The 16,065-nt window shown below is 28.3% G+C and overlaps 1 protein-coding gene and 1 long non-coding RNA gene across 2 annotated transcripts in view; one reads left to right on the top strand and one right to left on the bottom strand.

Annotated features, from left to right (window-relative positions):
- Positions 1 to 7,387, bottom strand: part of LOC127288193 (uncharacterized) — a 30,908-nt gene extending 23,521 nt beyond the window's left edge. Inside the window, exons 1-2 of the long non-coding RNA XR_007844001.1 lie at positions 7,338 to 7,387; positions 7,192 to 7,211 (exon numbers count right to left, since the gene is read on the bottom strand). This is a non-coding gene — a long non-coding RNA (uncharacterized LOC127288193). The remainder of the gene's footprint in view (positions 1 to 7,191; positions 7,212 to 7,337) is intronic.
- Positions 1 to 16,065, top strand: part of LOC127288185 (uncharacterized) — a 37,269-nt gene that overhangs the window by 16,812 nt on the left and 4,392 nt on the right. The window contains exons 2-3 of the mRNA XM_051315493.1: positions 4,637 to 4,766; positions 8,972 to 9,070. Of these exons, the coding sequence (XP_051171450.1) occupies positions 4,637 to 4,766; positions 8,972 to 9,070 (229 nt within the window). The remainder of the gene's footprint in view (positions 1 to 4,636; positions 4,767 to 8,971; positions 9,071 to 16,065) is intronic.

The raw sequence follows: 16,065 nt of genomic DNA, 5'->3' as shown, positions 1-16,065 counted from the left end.
GTTAAGAATATTTTTTCTTTGGCAACGATTGCTAAAAATTTTTATTTCATAGCTAAGGATATTTTTTCTTTAGCAACGGTTGCTAAAAATATTTTTTCTTTGGAAACGGTATTGTTAAGGATTTTTATTCCCTACCAACGGTTGCTAAGGATATTTTGTCTTTAGCAACGGTTGCTAAGATTTTCTTTCCTTAGCTAAGGATATTTTTTCCTTAGCAACGGTTGCTAAGGATTTTCTTTCCCTAGCAACCGTTGCTAAAGATGCCACGAAACCCTGCGTTTATGCGACTGTTTCTCTCATATTTTTTCTATTCTTTGTGACTAAAACATTCGGTTTCTTAAACAATAATTTCAATATTCATACACTAATTTTCATTATTCATTAAAATTAAAAATTATTTATTATTGTTAATAAATAATTAGTTTTCCTAATTTAATTCACATTTACAATGATTTACATTTTATTAACTATTTATTTCGATAAATTATTCATTTACACACTCTCAAATATATATATATATACATTAAACACTTATTTACCCAATGATTTAGAATTGAAAACAGAAATAAAAGCAATTAAATTATAAAGTAGGATAATAAAATAAGTTGATGTTAGTGAAATGTGTCAGTTAATGAAAATACCGCAAAAGAACAGTTGCGGTTTCAATATGGAACTAATATTAATAGGATAAAAGTTCGGTTCGGCACGTGTAGTTTCACTTGACGTTACGCGGAAGTCCGTCCCGCCTGCGATTTCGAGAAAAAGTTTATATATATTTATATATACATATATGTGTATATATATATATCTATCCATTCTATCAACTTCAGTGTTGGTAATTACCCGCAGCTATATGATACGAGAAAGGTTTTGAATTTTTATTTATTTATTTATTTTTTTTGTTCTATTTTTCAAAGAAGGAGACAAAAATGCAATATTGCCCTGCGACTGTGAAACAATTGATTCATGATTCCCGGATGTGACGGAATTGTTATTATAAAATTTAATAGAAAAAAAAAATTATTTATATCTATACGAGCAAACGGAACTGCGTATTAAATGATACGAATCCAAGTTGAGATTTCTAAATGTATATATATATATATATACTTGGTGAAACGATCTTGTAATCCATTGCGGACTCAAAACGATAACTATCACTGTGCTACCACCTTCTAACATTCGTAAATTTATTTGAAAAATTGTTCCATTTATTTTGATAAATAATTTTCGTATTAAAATAAATTTGAATGGAAAATAATAATTGTGTGTGAAAAAATAATTTTTAGAAAAAATAAAAATATAGTTTTGAAATATTTTTTGCAAAATTAATGTAAACTAATTTTTATATAAATACTGTGGCTGTAATTTATATTAGCTTTAGCTTTTAATAATCATAAGCTGAGGCATCTTCTAAGTTTAAGTTTTAAGCATTAATTATTGTCTTCAATGTTTTCAATTATATTGCTTCAATAATCATCATAATTAGCATCTTCAGTTTTATAATTATCATCTTTAATTCTTATTTATCGTTTTCAAAGTTAATTACCACCTTTGCAATGTAGATTGATTTTAAATTACGGGTTACAAGTTTTAATTGAGAGACTCCAATTTTCAATTATATTCAACTTTAATTGTAAGCTTGAATCGTTAATTACAGATTTTAATTTAAATTGTTCACGATATACATCGGTTTTCTTTTTTTCTTTTTTTTCAAAATTGTATATTTAAATTGTTCTCTATGTTATATAGAAATAAATGTTGGCAATTTTTTTTTAAAGAAAAATTTTTGTTATCAGTAAATGCGATTAATAATTATAATATTAGAATTAAATAACATTTTTTTTTCTTTCTTTAGTTATAATAACGTGTTGGTAAAATATCACCACGGTGTAATCTTTGTTATGGTGATCGCACATGTGTGTCACACCTCTTTAGATGACCTCGTGCCTTTGTGCGCCATAATAATACCGAGTCATATTTTCTACGAGAAAACAGAAGCAATTGTTGTCATATAATTTTATTTTTTTTTTTCCAAAGATCATCTTTTACGAGAAAATCATTGGTTAATTCTGTCTAATTCATTATGCAACAGAAGGAACTTTTACGCAGAATAGTCATCAAAGAATTTTAGTAAAAAAAAAAAAAATTTCTTTTATAATTTTTTTTTGGAAGAAAAAAAAATTGAAAAGATCGGGATTAACATCAGACTGGAATTTCATATATGTTTTCTATATTTATTATTTTATTTAAATTTAATCTTTTGTCCAAGATCTACTTTCATATTTTCAACGAAATATTTCCGAGGCTATAATAAAATCAACATTTCTTGTTTTCGACACCTCTTGACATGAATATCATGTTTGATTCGTATCATTTAAATTAATTGATATACAAAGAAATTCATATAATATATGAGAGGGCAAAAAAATAGAGAGAAATCAGAGATATAATTTTATCCGTAAATCTACAAGTGCAGTGACTTTTTGTTTCTTGTAACAGGTGTTACGTATCAAAAATCATCATCTTTTATCTCGATTCAATTATATCAGAAAATTAGAATTAAAAAACAAAAATTAAATCATTTTGCATTGTTATATTTAATTTTATACAAATTTTTAATATAACTGACAATATAGTTCTCATATCAGAGTGCTTTTAAAAATTTAATATTGCTCTCGTATATATCAAAAAGAGAAAATTAAAATAAGAATGTAAATAAGACGATTAAGCTTAAGATATATATCATATCGTTTCTTTCTTTCTTTTTTTTTTGTTTAATTTCATTGTTTCTGCGTGACAAGAGGTCAATTCGTTCCCGCAGGTCAATCGTGAAAATGCACCGTTTCTAATTAAAGTGATGGAGACAATGAGACTCGCAAAGTATAAGCACGAGACTTTTGCGCGGCTCCGGCTTCTCGATCGGACAACAAGAAACGTGAAAGTATCTTATTCTCGTATACATATACTTGAAAAATCGTGATAGCGCGTTCACGTAAGCCCTCAAATACATTTGGATGTCAATTAAAATCGCGAAATTCGTTATACAAGTAGTAACAACAACGTTTATATATATATATATATATATATACCTTTGTCTATGAGCTAGACTCTTTTCCCATAAGATTTTTTGCGTATTGATAAAATACCGATCAATATAAAATTATTCGCAATATTCTCTACATGGAAACAATGAATATTGTTTTCTTTATTCTGTAAATAAATTGATTGTGTCAATATAAGCGTGTACTTTTACCACTTTTTTTTTTCTTTTTAATCGATAAAAACAGAAAATTGAAGTTTCTTTAATTTAATAGAAAAAAAAGTATCGTAATTAATAATTTATTGATCAATTTTTTTTTATTATTCAATTTGAAGGAAATTTTTTTTTTACACTGAATTGAAATGAAAAATTGTTATAATTTTTAAAATTTACAATTTTAAAAAAACATTTCTCATTTTGATGCTAATTATTTATCATTCTATTGACGTGTATTATATAATAATATACATATTTATATAAAAAATATATTTCTTGGACATAATGATGATACATTTTGAAATATATGTTCGAAATCGCGTTTCGAATTTCTAAAAAAAAAAAAAAAAAAAACAGTTGCGATTTACGATGCGAAACTGGTTTATGATGTTTTACGGCTCGCACATTCTCTCATTTCTCCCACCTGATACCGCACTAAACTTTGGATGCTAACATTCTTTTTATTGTTTACCGCGGGCGCCATTTAAGAAATTTCGATCCGAAAAATTCGTTTCCCTAAAATATTAAAAAAAAATCCTGTAGGTAAAAGAAAAGAAAATAAAAAAAATATTCATAGCAAAAAAAAAAAATTGAGGAAAATTAATAATCTCATTAAAAATTATTGAATTTCTCTTAATGAAAATATTTCTCTCCGTCTAACATCCAGAGAAATGATATATTAGTCTCACAGTCGATAAATATTTAATTGATTCAAATAAATTTTTATTTGATTTAAATAAAAAAATTTATTTACACCAAATGGCTAGTAGGCTGTGAGACAAATATACGTTTATTTAACTCAAATATATTATATTTAGTTCAAATAAAACATTTATCTGAGTGAAAAATATTAGAAAGATTTATGTGTGAAGGAGATTTAAAGGAATATTTTTTAGTTTTCACTCTTCCATAGTATAGAATATATGCGCATAAAACTTTTGAGTATCCATCATTTTTTTTTTCTTTTTCTTTAGTGTGAATGGTTTTGCCATATAGAGGGCTATTAATTATATACACTTAAGATGTTTCCGGAATGATTTCTTCCTTCGTAATAATATCCACTTACAAGCTGTAACCGTCACTTCCGACACTTTATTATAAAGGCTTTCTGGGACATGTCGATTTGTCAGAGAACTGACAGTAAATTTACTTACAAAAAAAAAAAAGGGAAGAGAAAAATTTTTTTTTTGATCTTCATTTATGTCGAATCATTGTAACCGCGAGAAAGTGTGCGCGCTTTTTTAATATTAATATCAATTATTTATTTACAACAAATTTTTTTTTTTTGAATGAAATTTTTTAGTTTTGGAATAGCTTTGTAATTATGACATTTTTTTTATTTAATTTTTAATAAATTTTGTTTTATAATTATTACAGCTTGCTCTAGTCGCTTTTGTTCTGACCATTGGGGTCACAGTATTTGCTCAGGATTATAGCCAACTATTCGCTGGCTTTGGACCCTACCTTCGACTCTCTTCAGGAATGAGGGATCCAAGGTCAAACAGAGGTGAGTTTCAATTTTTCTTTTCTTTCGCAAAATATGTAACTATTTTTTTTTTATAAATTTTTATTATTATTATATTTAATGAATTCGAAAAAAATGATTTTACAATCAATTGGAATTAAATGAAATGAAAAAAAAAAAAAATGATCATTCGTCAAAAGTAGATCAATTTTGATTATCGTGAAACGTGCAGCACGAATTGCTACTAACCGCGTGGCACCTTGAGACGTTAATGTTGAGATATATATATACAATAAATGACAATGCAGAGACACAGAAATGAGAAAACGAATTTACCCACAGTTAGTAGAGGTTTTCAATAATATTTTTCCCCTCCCTCCCTCTCTCTCTTATTTCCTCACTCCACCCTCTCTCATTATAAAATGCTCGCGCAATATCGTGCGTGACTTCACTAAAGAACATTTATATTCATTTGTTATTGAATCATATATGTAAGCAACATCTCGCATAATCATAATATAAATTCCCAGGTTTATAATAGTTCACAAAAGGGTTTTGACTTCATCGCATTTATAATAAAGTTATATACACATATATATATAAATAATATGGCACGCGATAATTTTGACACAAATGCTATAGAAGTATACTTTCTAAAAATATTTCATCATATTTTTTTTTCTTGCTATTTATATGATCAAACGATGAGATTCTATTTTTTTCATGTAATTGTCATATTTTAATTTTTTTTTTTTCATTTGCACATTTAATGAAATAAATCATAAATTAAATTTCCAAATGTAAATTACTGCCTATTGTATTTCTTTTATCCTTTTACGAATCTTATTAATTTGATTGCAATTTTTTATAATTACACATTTATTAAGCATGTCGAATATAAGACAAAAGTACTGTGAAGTTTACTATATTGAAAATTTTTCTATATACTGTATTGTAAATTTTACTATACATTGTATTTTATAGCATAGTAAATTTCACTATACACTGTATTGTAATTTCTGCTATACACTGTATTGTAATTTCTGTTATACACTATATAATAACTTCTACCATATACTTTATTGTAGTTTTTACTATACATTGTACAATAAATTTTACTATACACTATATAGTAAATTTTATTATCCAATTTATTGTAAATGTATAGTAAATGTTATTATATACTGTATTGTAAATTTAACTATAAATTGTATAGTAATTTTTATTAGACAATTTATTGTAAATTTGACTGTACATTGCATTGTAAATTTTTGTAATTAATTAATTTTATATTGTAAATTATTATTTACAGTGTATATTTTTCATAAAAATATTGTAATAGATGCCAGACAATACAATGCGTAAAATAGACAATGTGAAAGAATTTGTTTAATGTATTAGTGGATTTATATGTGTGAGATTAAATTATAACGTTTTTCTTATAGTATATATATATATACGTTTGGCGAATTATTCTTACTTCAATTGCAAAACATAACAGTGGAGCGCTACCACTATAGTTTTGCAAGAATTAGGAACATAATATATAAAACAAACGCCGCGTGTTCTATGTTCAAATGCAATCATTTATCGCTTGTAATTTGCTCCCATGTATTATTAACAACAGTTGTTTTAGGATTAATTGATGTTTGTATACTTCCTGTGACTTTTACCTGTTAAATATATAAATCAAAGAAAATTACGAAATTTAATTTATCCCAAAATAAATTTTCAACTTTTTTTTTTTATTCTTTTTTAACTAAATTAATAATAATTTTAGAATATAAATAATAATTTTTATTATATTTAGTTTCTTTTGCAATTATTTACGCAACAAAAGGGAAGAAGAGATATTAAAATGTTTTATATATTTATCCTATATAATTCAGAAGCATATTTTGTATTATAATACTGATAAAATAGAATAAAACACATAAGGATTGGTTTCAACTTGCAAATATATAATATATATATATATAACGAAACAATTTTACCTTTTTCTCGCTCTACAAATGGCAAATCGTGACAACGTCATTACTCAACGAATCAAAATTGATTGTTCAGCCTTCATTTCAAATAATTATTATGACTATAACGATATAATTTAGCATTTAAATTCGAGTTCATTAAAAATTTTATATAGACAGAAAACATGTATAATATTTCGAATAAGGGGACGACTTTAATAAATTACAAGTAGAAAATGAAATTATTACCTTTCCTTTCACTATATATATATAGGTAGATATAAAGGTATAAAGGTAGATTATTGAAGAAGCGATAATTAATATCAATGATAAACTGATCAATTAGATAATAATCAATCGTTCATCACTTCAATTAAACTTAATCACAACTACTCCTCATAATTTACACTCTCAATTTTAAACAAATTAATTTTAAAAAGAAATTTTTTTCAAAATTTTTCAATTTCTGAAATAAAAATGATTAATTATCAAAAACTTACCTTAAAATGAGCCATTTCATCTGAAACAAAAATGAATGAATGGAATTAAAAAAAAACAGTTTTCATTATTATCACATATATAGTTAAAAAAAAAATAGGTGTTATATTTTGCATGCAACATTATTTCCTAACAACTTGGCACCTACCATAATGAGAAAATTAATGCAATAAATTCCTTGCGAAGAAGTTGTAAAACATTCATGTTTCTAGTTCAAGATCAAATGATTCAATGAATGGAGATTTCAATAATTGATTGAATCGCTGAAGATTCAATAGATATCGGGAATATGAATGTTGAAATCTATTTGTGGAAGAGATTGTTATTATTATTATATATAAAAAAAAATAGAGAATCCGACCTACGCATTAATAATAATAATATATGTGGCAATGACATAATTATATAGACGATAATATATATATATATATATATATATATATAATAATAATATAGAGAAGCAGAGCAAATATGTTACGTTTCAAGATTTTTGCTCTTGAACTTCCGACTACAGTTCCATTTTACGGTCTAATTATCATACAGAAAACACGTCACTTTAAAACCACGAAGAAATATTCTTATAAATTTTAAAACATATTTATTGCAATTAGATAAATTTATAAATTATGAGTACCAAGAAACTGGGGATATATAACAATAAATTCAACACTAAAAAAAATTTATTTCATCCAAATAAACGCTTAATCGAATACATATTTATTTGAACCAAATAATTTTTGTTTAAATTCAATAAAATTTCTGTATTTAAAACAAAATTTACTTGAGTCAAATAAAAATTATTTATCTCCAGAAAACATTTAATAATAGTCAAGTAATATCGAATAGTTGAATTAAAATAAATTTTTTTCTTTTCTAATGTTTAAAAATATTTTCTTGTAGAGAATATTGCCAAAATTTTGTATATATATTTCCAAATATCGGATTCTAAAAATAAAGAGGATTAATTTTTTATCATTTGAGAATTTATTTTCAATTTTTAGAAATTTTTTCGTTTTTTCCAAATAAAATGAACATTTAAAAAAAAACAGTTTTATAATAGGTCGATTAGTTGGTAATTACAATTGAGGGTAGTGTAAATTAATACTAATAGCATAGTACAACATACAATAGCGACGACAGGTTCAATTAATTATATAGTTACAACCATAATTGGTAGCATTAATTTAAAATCGATCTCGACCCTGGAATCACGCGAGCGTTTATTGATCATTGTGGATTAAGAACCATGAAGGACTGTTAAAAGACTGTTTTTTTTTTCGTTTCCCAATAGTCATGAAATTCCATAGATAATTATTATTCTAACGCGAAGCTCAAGTAGAAAAATCAATGTTACGTGCGACTCGCGGAGAGAAGTGGGGGGAATATATAAGGGATATAACCAGTTTCATTCGCTGTCGAACAAATTTTATTTCGTCACTCTCTCGCAAATATGTATAAGAATTCAACACGCCTAGCAAAATTACATGTAGGACTTTTATATAGTTTAGTCGATTACTTAATTAGATAGTTTATCCAATAAAAACGTGATCTTTGATATACAAATTCATTTTGACGTTGGAAATTTGTATTTTTTCATATATACCTTTTAACCCCATTTTTTATTCGACCAGGATTTTAAAATTTACATATATATATATTACTAATTCAATTTTATTTTCAATTAAATTGGTTTTAATTTAAAATTTATTCCAATTGGTTTAATTTAAATTTTATTTTAAATTTTATTAAATTAATAAAAATTAAATTGGGGTTTTTTTTCAGGTCCAGTTGTGTTTCCAGCGGGACCGGCATCGAATCCAGCGGAAACCAGTGGAGTGATAGTAGGTGCGAGCGGTTATGGATTTGTGCCACCAAACTCAGGTAAAGCAATAATTGGAAATCCAAAGCCCTGAGGAGCAACAATTTGGCAAAATTCGTGAAACTGTAAATAAAAAAAAAAATGGACAAGCAAGGCCCTCCTTTTTTTAAAAACTGAATGGCCTGCGCACACGCATCAGCACATATTTATGAAAAAAAAAAAATAAAACCTTCTTCTCACGCACATATGGACCCCATTTTCCTTCATATCTAACGTATCCTTATTTCGTTATTAAAAAAAAAAAAAATCCAATTTGTGTTCAATTTGAAACAAAATAACAATTTTTTTTCGTTTTTTTAATATAAAATTAAAAAAAAGGTGATTCTGGGTATATTGTAAATATAATATCGAATGAATGTTGTTATAAAATGGTTCAGAGGAAGCATGAATTTTTTTTTAGTCACTAATATTTAATTTATATATATATATATTAAATACAAAGATAATTTATATATAATATTAAAATGATGGTGAATGAGACAATTTCGAGTTGCTGGCAATTCGAAAAATTCTCCCTTTTTCCTTTCCTAATTGTTAATAAAAAATAATTTATAATATTGTACATGATTAATAAAAATTTACAAAAAAGTGTACAAAAATTTTAATGTTCTTTATAAATTAAACAAAAAAAAAAATGAATTTTGAGCAAAAAAAGTCCACTTTTGACGGATTAACAAAATTCGAGAAACATTTTTCAAGACGAAGGTCAGTGAAAGATTTTCGCAATTTATGTTGAACCTTGATTCTAGAAAGTCAAGCAGACAATATGCATTATACAATTGCATCTTTAATACAACTTCCTACTTTTTTTTCATTTTTTATTTTAAATCTTAATTTTTTAAATATAAATAAAAAATTTTCCAAATATTTTATTTGGTTTCTATCACGAATTTCTAGAAAATACAAGTTTCAAATATTACACGAAAAAGAAAAACACATTTCAAAATTAAAATCCTATGAATAAAAATGAATGTAAATAAAATAAGTTTTATAAAAAATATACAAGATTATACAAAAAAAAAAAAAATTAGGAAAAATAATTCAAAATTTATTGTCATATATACGAAATACAACAAATTGGAAATATATTTGAAAAATAAAATACAACTCATCCTCAATCCTTATTTTTTCCTTTGAATGAAAATGAGCATGATTTTTTTTTTTTTTTTTTTAGTGTAATAACTTTCGCGCCAAAATCGATACTCGACTTTTGCGTGAAACTTCTCAAGTGTAATAAGAGAAGTTGTAATTAACAAAAATGCATATAATTTAATGGATTTGTAAAATTAGCCTTATACTAACTGGAACAAACTAATATGGCGTGTGAAAACATTGATTCTATGGTGCACAAAATACTTGTTTTATATATAACTATATAAAATTTATAAACGAATCTCGTGGAATAGAGTAAAAAAAAAAAAACAACTTGATGAGATAAAAACAAAATGGTTTTTGTGGTAAGTTAAGTACTTGGTGAACGTAGCAAATGGACCGTAAAATTGATTAATTGGAGCATCCGTTCAATTTATTATTGGCTTATTATTTGGTCTTTTTGCTTCTAAACAGTAAAGGTGATGTTGACCTTCTCAATTATTATTGCTATTATTATTATTATTATTATTATTATTATTATTATTATTATTATTATTATTATTATTATTTTTCTTTAATATTATTACTATTATTAGTATTTCTATTAAGATTATTATTATTATTAATCGAAAAATGATACGACAAATATTTTTCATCTAATTCAAGTTTTATATTTATTACTAATTTCAACACATGACTGATTACTCGATATATACGCGAATTTATAATTAAACTTGTTTGCGCATTATTAAACTCTTACGACAGTTGAAGGTAAGTCAAAAGCGAAGGCTCAATAGAATTTGTGATTTTTTTTTTAATTTTTATATAAATTCTCCTTTTTTTTGAAAAAAAAAAATTCTTTAATTTTTGCTACGAGATTTTTTATTCAAATTTTTAAAATTAATTTAATTGAAAGATGTTCAAAAATTATTATCATCTGTTTTTAAAGAAAAAAAAAAATGAAATAAATTATTATGCCTGATGGTATAATGAGAAAAAGTAGAAAGAAAATTATTTTCTCTATTATGTCAAGAGCATATCAAAATTGCTTTATACTTGACCAATGAAAATTGGAGTTACCACTGTATTACTGATTTTCATGGACAATAATTTATTCAACGACCTTTTTGTTGAATTGCACAAATAATTTACAAAATATGATTCAGAGTGAATAAATATATAGTATTTCAAGATAAAAAAAAGGGAGACTTTTTTCATCTCATATATATATATATTTATGAGAAAGAGAGTGAGAGAGAAGTTTAATTTTCCAGATCAATAAAATTATAACCCTTGCTATGTGAATTGGATTTCCAATAATATATAATCATTCGACACTTTTATCAGCAATGATATTGAAAACTCTTTTTAGAAAGAGTCATTAAATTTTATGAGATCGCAATGAAATGCAATTATTATTTATATGCAATATATATATATTTTTTTTCATTCACTTTTGCATTTAAAATTTTTATTTAAAAATTGAAATTTTCGAGATAACAAAATTTAAAAAAAAAAATAAATAAATTTACTTTAAATAAAAATATAAAAATATAAGAGAAGGGTTTCGTGGCCAATATTAATATTACCGTTGCTAAGAAAACAAAAATCCTTAGCAACAGTTGGTAAGGAAAAAATGGTCATGGTAACGATTATCATGGAAACAGTTGTCATAGTAACGGTTGTCATGAAAACGGTTTTTATATGGTAACGGTTGCCATGGAAACGGTTGCTATAGTAACTGTTACCATAGCAACCGTATACGAGTGTATGACGGACGGACAGACGGACGCCAAAGCGAAACTATAAGGCTTTCGGGCCTGGGACATGAAATCCTAAAAACTATTTTGAAAAATATTCCATTTTTGAAAAATTTGTTTAAAACAATAATTTTTCCTTATTTGTATTCATATTTAAGGCAGTAAATATAATAGCAAAAAAAAACCCTGAAAGAAAAGAAATTCTGCAAAAAAAATAAAAATGAGATCAATTATTTAGAAGAAGGAAGGAAGTATTTCAAATCTTAATTTTAGAGAAAAAAAAAAGTGTGTCAAAGTTGTTGATAAATTTCCGGTGAGACGAATTAAAATCCTTGATCGATTAAAGATCCTTGATTTCTTAGAATATTGTAAATGAAATATATAAACATTTATGGGAAAAATTACCGCTATATATACGTATGTAGTGATGAGGAAATTAATTTCAATTCCCCAAAGGGGAAAACACATATTTGAAACTTCCGTCTTCCGAAAGCAATTAAGATGACAAGCAAGTTACTCATATATATATATATATATATATATAAGAAACAGGTGTCTACGTGTAAGATGAGAAGATTTAACCTTGATCCTTCAAGAAACATTTTGCCCCTGCCAATCTATATTCAGACTCATCTCTCTCTCACTCACTCTCTCTCTTTTCAGTGTACAGTGAAAGCGCACTCTCTTGTTTCGGAGGCCTCGGTTGTTCTTAAACTCGTTTACGCGTAACCTTCCTTATATACATTGCCTGGTCACGTAACACGTTACGAGGTCAGTCAAATGCGTGGCAAGGTTACGTTTTGATCTCTCTCTCTCTCTTTTTTTTATACACACGACAAACCATCTAAAGAACCTCAGGATCAACGATCTTCGAATGAACCAGTTCAAGTTCATCTCACTTAAAGCAACCTTTCAAAAGAATGAATTTTTTAATATATTTCTTGAACAACAAGTTTCATTTGATATTGAAAAATAAAAAATAATCTTATATTGAGAGGAAATTTTTTTTCCTCCACGAGTAAGAGGTTGATTCAAAACAAGATTATTTCACACAAGATTTTATTTTTAGATGAGAATAATTTGAATTGTTATCATAAATAATAATAGAAGAATAAGAGGAATCATCTGAAATTGAAATTACTTTATTTTGTCAAAATTGGTTTCTGTAGAAACGGTTACCATAGTAACGGTTGTTATAGAATTGGTTACCATAGCAACGGTTACTACGGAAAAGGCTACTATAGCAACAGTTTCTATGGAAACGGTTACTATAGCAACGGTTTCTATGGAAACGAATACTATAGCAACGGTTTCTATGGAAACGATTACTATAGCAACGGTACTATGAAAATGGTTACCATGGAAACGGATACCATAGCAACGGTTACTACGGAAAAAAATACCATAGCAACAGTTTATATGGAAACGATTACTATAGCAACGGTACTGTGAAAATGGTTAACATGGAAACGGATACCATAGCAACGGTAACTACGGAAATGGTTACCATAGCAACGGTACTGTGAAAATGGTTACCATGGAAACGGATACCATAGCAACGGTAACTACGGAAATGGTTACCATAGCAACGGTACTGTGAAAATGGTTACCATGGAAACGGATACCATAGCAACGGTAACTACGGAAATGGTTACCATAGCAACGGTACTATGGAAATGGTTACCATGGAAACGGATACCATAGCAACGGTACTGTGGAAATGGTTACCATGGAAACGGATACCATAGCAACGGTTACTTCGGAAAATAATACTATAGCAACAGTTTATATGGAAACGATTACTATAGCAACGGTACCGTGGAAATGGTTACCATGGAAACGGATACCATAGCAACAGTTTATATGGAAACAATTACTATAGCAACGGTACTGTGAAAATGGTTAACATGGAAGTGGATACCATAGCAACGGTAACTACGGAAATGGTTACCATAGCAACGGTACTGTGGAAATGGTTACCATGGAAACGGATACCATAGGAACGGTTACTACGGAAAATAATACTATAGCAACAGTTTATATGGAAACGATTACTATAGCAACGGTACCGTGGAAATGGTTTCCATGGAAACGGATACCATAGCAACGGTTACTACGGAAAAAAATACCATAGCAACAGTTTATATGGAAACGATTACTATAGCAACGGTACTGTGAAAATGGTTAACATGGAAACGGATACCATAGCAACGATTACTACGGAAATGGTTACCATAGCAACGGTACTGTGGAAATGGTTACCATGGAAACGGATACCATAGCAACGGTAACTACGGAAATGGTTACCATAGCAACGGTACTGTGGAAATGGTTACCATGGAAACGGATACCATAGCAACGGTTACTACGGAAAATAATACTATAGCAACAGTTTATATGGAAACGATTACTATAGCAACGGTACCGTGGAAATGGTTACCATGGAAACGGATACCATAGCAACGGTTACTATGGAAATGGTTACCATAGCAACGGTTTCTATGGAAACGATTACTATAGCAACGGTACCGTTGAAATGGTTACCATAACAACAGTTGCTATTGTATTGGTTACAATAGAAACGGTTGTTATAGAATTGGTTACCATAGCAACGGTTACTACGGAAAAGGCTACTATAGCAACAGTTTCTATGGAAACGGTTACTATAGCAACGGTTTCTATGGAAACGAATACTATAGCAACGGTTTCTATGGAAACGATTACTATAGCAACGGTACTATGAAAATGGTTACCATGGAAACGGATACCATAGCAACGGTTACTACGGAAAAAAATACCATAGCAACAGTTTATATGGAAACGATTACTATAGCAACGGTACTGTGAAAATGGTTAACATGGAAACGGATACCATAGCAACGGTAACTACGGAAATGGTTACCATAGCAACGGTACTGTGAAAATGGTTACCATGGAAACGGATACCATAGCAACGGTAACTACGGAAATGGTTACCATAGCAACGGTACTGTGAAAATGGTTACCATGGAAACGGATACCATAGCAACGGTAACTACGGAAATGGTTACCATAGCAACGGTACTATGGAAATGGTTACCATGGAAACGGATACCATAGCAACGGTTACTACGGAAAATAATACTATAGCAACAGTTTATATGGAAACGATTACTATAGCAACGGTACCGTGGAAATGGTTACCATGGAAACGGATACCATAGCAACGGTTACTATGGAAATGGTTACCATAGCAACGGTTTCTATGGAAACGATTACTATAGCAACGGTACCGTTGAAATGGTTACCATAACAACAGTTGCTATTGTATTGGTTACAATAGAAACGGTTGTTATAGAATTGGTTACCATAGCAACGGTTACTACGGAAAAGGCTACTATAGCAACAGTTTCTATGGAAACGGTTACTATAGCAACGGTTTCTATGGAAACGAATACTATAGCAACGGTTTCTATGGAAACGATTACTATAGCAACGGTACTATGAAAATGGTTACCATGGAAACGGATACCATAGCAACGGTTACTACGGAAAAAAATACCATAGCAACAGTTTATATGGAAACGATTACTATAGCAACGGTACTGTGAAAATGGTTAACATGGAAACGGATACCATAGCAACGGTAACTACGGAAATGGTTACCATAGCAACGGTACTGTGAAAATGGTTACCATGGAAACGGATACCATAGCAACGGTAACTACGGAAATGGTTACCATAGCAACGGTACTGTGAAAATGGTTACCATGGAAACGGATACCATAGCAACGGTAACTACGGAAATGGTTACCATAGCAACGGTACTATGGAAATGGTTACCATGGAAACGGATACCATAGCAACGGTACTGTGGAAATGGTTACCATGGAAACGGATACCATAGCAACGGTTACTTCGGAAAATAATACTATAGCAACAGTTTATATGGAAACGATTACTATAGCAACGGTACCGTGGAAATGGTTACCATGGAAACGGATACCATAGCAACAGTTTATATGGAAACAATTACTATAGCAACGGTACTGTGAAAATGGTTAACATGGAAGTGGATACCATAGCAACGGTAACTACGGAAATGGTTACCATAGCAACGGTACTGTGGAAATGGTTACCATGGAAACGGATACCATAGCAACGGT

The sequence above is a fragment of the Leptopilina boulardi genome, unplaced genomic scaffold (assembly GCF_019393585.1).
Source record: "Leptopilina boulardi isolate dan_hultmark-lab unplaced genomic scaffold, ZJU_Lbou_2.1 LbouV2_38, whole genome shotgun sequence".
NCBI lineage: Eukaryota > Metazoa > Arthropoda > Insecta > Hymenoptera > Figitidae > Leptopilina > Leptopilina boulardi.
This window is presented reverse-complemented; position numbering and strand designations above follow the sequence as displayed.